This window comes from Etheostoma cragini, chromosome 2, assembly GCF_013103735.1.
Source record: "Etheostoma cragini isolate CJK2018 chromosome 2, CSU_Ecrag_1.0, whole genome shotgun sequence".
Taxonomy (NCBI): Eukaryota; Metazoa; Chordata; class Actinopteri; order Perciformes; family Percidae; genus Etheostoma; species Etheostoma cragini.
Genome location: NC_048408.1, coordinates 675,866 through 683,102, shown reverse-complemented (window position 1 = coordinate 683,102; position 7,237 = coordinate 675,866). Strand labels below are relative to the sequence as shown.

The 7,237-nt window shown below is 41.3% G+C and overlaps 1 protein-coding gene across 1 annotated transcript in view; it reads right to left on the bottom strand.

Moving 5' to 3' along the window:
- Positions 1–6,387: 6,387 nt before the first annotated feature.
- The window catches only part of LOC117957432 (serine protease HTRA3-like), a 4,987-nt gene continuing 4,137 nt past the window's right edge, over positions 6,388–7,237 (bottom strand). Inside the window, exons 9-10 of the mRNA XM_034893163.1 lie at positions 6,911–7,006; positions 6,388–6,633 (exon numbers count right to left, since the gene is read on the bottom strand). Of these exons, the coding sequence (XP_034749054.1) occupies positions 6,606–6,633; positions 6,911–7,006 (124 nt within the window). The 3' untranslated portion in view covers positions 6,388–6,605. The remainder of the gene's footprint in view (positions 6,634–6,910; positions 7,007–7,237) is intronic.

Here is a 7,237-nt window from a genome sequence, read left to right as displayed (position 1 = left end):
GGGGACCATTAAGGTCTATATAAAAGAGACTTCAGATACAGTATTAGGGGACCACTAAGGTCTATATAAAAGAGACTTGAGGTACAGTATTAGGCGGAGCAGTACGTCCTGTATGTCCCTCACTGGCTATTGTAGTTCAAGATGGAGCTTGAATATGGATCATCTACCCCAGTTCTTTCAAATGGAAATATACAATTTTAAGTTTATAGGAATACCTGGAATGGATGTGGTGGTAAATATTGATGAAAAATAGACAAGGTTTGGAACGGGCAACACCGATTATTATAATGAACCCTAAACACATTACACACTGGACCTTTAACCCTTCTGATACCAACATCTTATCCCTGTGCCTACAGCTTCTGCATTCATATGCAGATATTTGTTCTCAGAGATTTATTTTGTTGTTCTGTTTAGTGTGAAATCCCTTGATAGGAGACCAGAGGGATGGACGGATAACCAATTGTCCTCCCATCTTCACATCCTACCATTACTGGAGTTTTTTTTCAGCAAAATTCTAATCCGAATTGCTCCACTTAACCCTTTATACAGCTAAAGTTAAAGTGAGTTCAAGTTCATAGGCCTAGGGTTTACTTCTGTCTTCTGGGCTCGGTTTGGATTCCTCTTGTCTTTGAGATCCAGCAAGGAACTCATTGGTCTTATAAAGGACCATTCTGGCCTCTGCTCAGGCCGTTACCGAACACGTGGTCCTCAAAACACCCAAGAGTGCAGTTCCTTTTGGCCGGCTTGTTGTTGATCTTCACAGATGTGGGCTCCAGACGTTCTGTTTCTGGGAAAAGGTGACTTCTAGATGCTGGATCCTCAAAAACAGCGTTGTTCCACCACTGCCAAAAAGTGTCTCTTGGACACAGCCAGCACTGCTCTCATTAAGAGCTACACAGCTTCAGCAAAAGGCAATTACTCCGCTTCTTCAAACAGAAGAAACTGCACAGACAGAAGGGGCGATCAAGACTGCGCACACACATTAAACACACACACACACACACACACAATCCATGAGCTTAACCGACACCAACGCTGACAATTATATGTGAGCGCACAGACACGCAGGCGTCACAAGATCAGGGAATGCAGCTGAATTATTTAAAGTTTGAGAAATGCATGAGTGAGAGCGGAAGAAGAGCAGTTGAGAGTTGAAGGCTGCCGACTGGATTTAGAAAGAAAGAAAGAGGGACGGAGACGGAGAGAGAAAGCACGAGTCAGCAGTCTGCCAGAAACAGGGAGCTGAGAGACAGAGGAAGGGCTCACAGGATCTAGCTATCGCTCGAGCCCTGACAAAGGAATTCCTATGCTCCCTTTACTGTGTGTGTGTGTCTATGTGTGTGTGTGTGTGTGTGTGTGTGTGTGTGTGTGTGTGTGTAAAGCACTGGCTTCTATCCCTGTTTTGAATTGCTGAGCAGTTTAGCTCAGAGCATGATATAAGTACTTGAATCGCAAAGGAGTAGTTTTCCTTTCTTGCCAGGCTTTGGATGAGAAGATTGATGTGGCCAGCAGGCATTTAGCCTAGCCTAGCCTAGCCTAGCCTAGCCTAGCTAAGTCTAGTCTGGCCTGGCATGAAGACACTTGGACACAACACAGTTTTCTTAGATCCGCCATCGGAGGCCAGAGAACATTTTGGACCCATTTTTAGACCGAGATATGATGAATTGGGGTTAGAGACAAATAAAAAGACAGAAAAAGACAAAATATGGAAGTTACAAACTAGAAGTGAAGCAAGATGGGACAGGGAAAGAGGTAAAAAACAATCAAACACTTCTGTTTTTTTGAAATAATTTGTGTAATCATCCCGTTGTGCTGTTTGGTCGGACCAAAAATACAATAAGAAAGGAGTCCACTGTCTCCCTTCCGTCCAACAACAACTTTTAAAATGACTGGGGACAGAGGGAGTAGCTTCAGTGGAAAAACTCATCACACATTGCCAGGAACGCCTGGAATTCCAGCCCTTATTAAATCTTCCAAAACGACGTGGCCTTCAGAATGCTGAATATTAGCGGTCATAAAGACACACATAGACTATCCTTGCATCTGCAGGTTTGCACTTGAATGTGTCACTGTATCCCATTTATATACAAAGTACACATTGCAGGCAGAACACATGGATTTCATTTGCTTTTTCCAGGACTGATTGTCCAGTTGTGGAGGCTCATTGTGTGAGAGACGTTGCCCGTGGGTGTCTGTGTGTGTGTTGGGGTGAAACGTGTTCTTATTTTCTCTCCAAATGTTCTCTTCTCTCCTTTTCTAATGAGGTATTTTTGCCCTGTAAGGCTCTGAGTCAGAGAGTGAGAGTTGGAATCCAGACAGATGGAAGTAGTTAGGCGTGTACTACTGTAATGGCACAGAATACAACTTTACTGTGAACATATCTCATCTAGAGATTCATAATCTACATACTGCAAATGTACTGGTTTGCCATTTTTTCTTGGAATGTGGAGTGTTACTCACTTATTTGTCTGTATGAGAACTGGTAGGCACGAACACATACACACCCACAAACATGTGAACACATATGCACACACACACACACACACACACACACAAAAAATCAAGTGGAGTTAAAAGTACTCACATCTTTTACTAAGTGAAGCAGTAACACAGTACAGAAAAACTCATTACGTTTAAGTAATAGTCCTGCATCTAAAACTTTAGTACGCAAAGTACAAAAGTATTAGCATCAAAAATGGCCTTAAATACCAAAAGTATAAGGATGCATCCCTATGGATGCATTCCCTGGACCCGGGACCCCAACCATACAGCTGGGCTTAAAGCACGAGTTGGCCCCCTCTGCCTGAACCAATGCTATGCTTCATTTAAGTAGCCTATTCTTTTAGAATTCAACACTCCAGAACTCAGGAAGCAAAAATAGTCGGCTTTATTAGAAATTGTGTGGGAGATGTTTAATCAGAGTTGAATGACGGAGCTAGCAACATAAGCAAATACATGACATCATCTTTTTTTCCAAATGTCTACCTCTACTATCAGATAAAAGCACACATTCCAAAATCTCTCATGTAGAATGGCCAAAACTGAAGCTGAGACAACACTGATGAGATCAGCAGAACATAAATAGGTGGTACACAGCTCCAACGTCTTCCCAAATTCATATCCAAATTCTGTGCTTCTATACAGCTGCTTCCCAGAGCTACGCACATAGTACAGAAATCACACACACACACACTCTCATATAAACATAAACACACACACATCCCGGACTCTGTGCAATAACTGCTGTGTTTACGGTTTTCTAGCTATTTATTGAGAACATGGAATGAATGTGTGTGTGCAAGATTAATGTGTGTGTGCGAGATGTGCTTAGCCAAGAATATGCTGGTGTGTATAAATGTTCATATCTTTTTGACTCTATGCTGCTCTTTGGAGAGGATGGCGCCGGCAGATTTGGCACAATGAAAATAAAGCTCTATCTATATGGACTTCTATCCTTCACTTATGCAGTAGTCTTATAATTGGAGCATCAGTTGCCACGTCAGGACTAAATTATTACACCCAATGCGCCATCTAGTGATCTTTTTGGGGAATCACATGATGATTCCATTTGGCCTCTAGGTGGTGATGCCTTCATGGCGCCATGGTTTTATGGGAAATAAACTGTTTTAATTCCATTGTAGATAAATAGATCTGACGCGCACGTATCTCTAATTTCAGCCTAGAAACAGGCAGTGTGAGAGCCTTCAATTACACCGTTCTTCATGTTTTGCCTGTGTGAGGACAAACAGCTGTGTCCCCTGTCTGTCTCTCTGGCGCTCTGCTGTGACAACATGTCTGGGCAAGACTAGAAAACGTCCCCCACTCACTCACACTCACACACACACACACACACGCACACAAACTTTCTTTGTGGGGACCCGTCATTGACATAGTCCAGTCCCTAGCCCCTTACCCTAACCATAACTAAAGGCCTAAACTTAAAAGACGTGTTAGTTCACACAAACCTGAACAAGAACACGGACCCTAGGGAGGCGCTAGGGAGGCGTTCGGATATCGGTTTTATTCATCTCCCCCACATTTTTAACCCCCACAGCCGAGCTGGTTTTAACCCTCGGCAGGTCCTGCAACACACCACCATCAATGTGGTCCAATCAAAATGTTCAGAGCATGGGCCTGGAGAGCAACAGAACCTGGACCACGGGTCAGACCATGGGCCTGGAGAGCAACAGAACCTGGACCCTTTGGGTCCGACCGAAAAATACTAACATGACTCCACTTCTATTTTTAATTAAGTTTTTAGTTTCTGGAAACCCTTCCCTCCCACTGTTCTGGTCTTCTCTCTCTCCTCAGGTTTTATCGGGACCTCCTCTGCAGTGCACCAGAACCAGTCTTTTAACCCCCCTACATGTTCTCTTTCCCTTCTTTTTCCTTTTTTTCTATTTTCATGACTTTCTTATTTTATGCAATGCTTTTCAGATTTTATTACTTTTTCTTTTTATGTAACTGATTTCTGCCTGCAGGGGGGGCCGACCTATATGTAGACAGACTTTTACATGTTCACTCTTTTAAATAAAGTTATTTAATGGTTATTTAATGGTTATTTAATGGCCTTGGTGGTCCTTAATGATTTTTACTCTCGGGTGTTTATATATTATATTTTAATGGGATTATTAATACTTAATATCGGATTTCACAACATGAATTGCTTGCCTCTGGATTTTAACATGATGATACACATACCGTCGGTTTTATGCATGCTACTAACAGTGTGGTTTTATCCTATGATGTATTTTAAATGTTTTATTATTATTTATTTATTTATTTACTATCGCGTGGCACTTTTTATCTTTATAGCACTTTTTTACCAAAGCACTTATTTACTAATTTTAAGGGTATGTGTACTTTTTATCCTTTGGGGCGAGTAATTCAAACAGTATTTTAGTACTTTTAAATGTGGTTTCCAAAGTAATTAATGTCAAATAATGATTTTAATATATTTTAATATAATTTCTTTTAGACTGGACACAGGAGTTGTGTTTATTTATCAACACAACTCTTCTCTCTTTCTACATATTTTATTTTATTTATCTTAATAACTCCCCCCCCCCTTTCTTTTTTTCTCTATGTATATATATATATATATATATATATATATATATATATTGTATATTTTAATTATTGTAATTTTATTTATTATAATCAGGTGTTAGTGTCTTTTTATAAACATGAAGGACTGTCTGTCTGGGTAAGGTGATGGACGATGGGGAGACCCCGGGAGGACACCTCTGGTTCTAACGTCCAGAGTAGAGTGTAATGTCACGCCACCGAGAAGAGAGTTTGCTCAGGTCTACATATTTGCATTTTATTTTACTTTGAAGCAGATGCTACTATTTTTCCATCGTTAGTTTCAGGCTGCGTTTGGATGATCTAGAAACCCCCCCCAAAAAAAGCAGCACCACAAGGATTTCTAGTTCAGAAAACACGAAGCATGCGCCAAAACCGGAGAGGATAAAAGTGAGTCTCCAGTAATGGTACTTTGCTCAGTGTGTGTGTGTGTACGCTGTGTGTAGGTGTCGGATTAGGTTTGTTTAAATTAGGAGAAGGTCTTTCCAAGGCAGGGTGGGGGGGGGGGGGGGGGGGGGGGGGGGGGGGGGGGGGGGGGGGGGGGGGGGGGGGGGGGGGGGGGGGGGGGGGGGGGGAATAAGAAGACATAAACAAAGGAGTGGAACCTGCCGTCAGTGCAGATGGACAACAGCTGCAGGACAGACGCAGGACAGGCACACACACACACACACACACACACAGCTTCTTGTTTGGGAGCTTTTAATCTGAATTTCTTTGAGCTTCATGTTATATACAGTGTTATATATTTCCACTGCAGTATTCTCAGTATTGTAATAAAATACTTTATTGTAACCTTTATATATACCTTGTGTTGTCTTCCCGTCACAATTGAAAATCAACAACTTTGTTGACGCTTTTTCACCATTGTTTTTAACTTTTTTACGTTTTTGTCTCTTTTTTAACACTTTATTCAATGTTTGCCTCTTTTTTTTGACATTTAACACTACGAAACACTAAATTATGAACTTAAGTTCTACAGTTATTTTTGGAATTTATGTTCAATAAAACTCATTTATAGGAAATCGCACCTAACGTTTAAGTTAGAAAAGCAGAAATTAGGAATTATTGAGACTAAAATTAAAGGTATGGATGTTGATGATAATCACAGACTGGAATATGTCATCTTTTACTCAATACTATTTCAAAAACACTTCATTTGTTTTCAAATGCTATAAAATTGAATAAGACGCCCCAAAATTAATGAAAGTAGAGATTTGTACTTGGCAAAGAGCGTTGGGTGGAATCAATCATGTTATTTGGGGGATTTAAAAAGAACATTGATATAGGACAACATGAGGGTTAATGGTAAATCATATCATTCATTTATTCAAATTCCCAAACATGGATCTCTACTGCCACTACACCAACTCCTGCCCTTCAACTTGCTATAACTTGAGGGTGGATGTTGAACAGGAAGTCATCATTGCCTCGGTGAATCTCAAGCAGGAGAGGCTGGTCCCGCTGCAACAGCTCGGGGACGTCTCCGCTGGTCTGGACCGGCCGTCCATTTACTTTGACTATGACATCACCCCCCTAATCCCTCCACTAAAACACAGAGGAAACCCACCAGACGTCTGAGAGACATGCGGTACTCTACCACACCCGACTGGACACATTATGTAACAAGTCGTCCTTTATGTATAAGAAATCCTTTTTAATAGTCCACACATAAAAAATACATTACGGCATTTAAAGAACACCAACGTTTGAGAGCTACTTGATAAATCATGTTGTTCCTATAAAGGTTTCTTTAGTATTCTGTGTGTGTATGTGTGTGTGTGTGTGTGTGCGCTTTGGTTTCTGCATGTGTGTGTGAACGTACGTTTCTGCAGCAGTGTCAGGTATGACCTGTTGCACCAAAACTCCGCTGCTGACCGCAGGAAAGTATGGATTCTGACGTTGCAACTCTGCCACTAGACTGAGACGCACACATACACAACGCTGATGTTAACGCTAATGCAAATACTAATATTAATACCAAGGACTTCTTTTCAAAGGTTACAAAAACTACTTTTACTGAGGCGGCCATTACCACCCTTCCAGAGATGACAGTTGTTGGCCTATTACAAAATAAAGTAAACTGAATAACATCATGCCATTCTCTAGGTATCATGAAGAATATGTCATGATGTGGGGGGGGGGGGGGGGG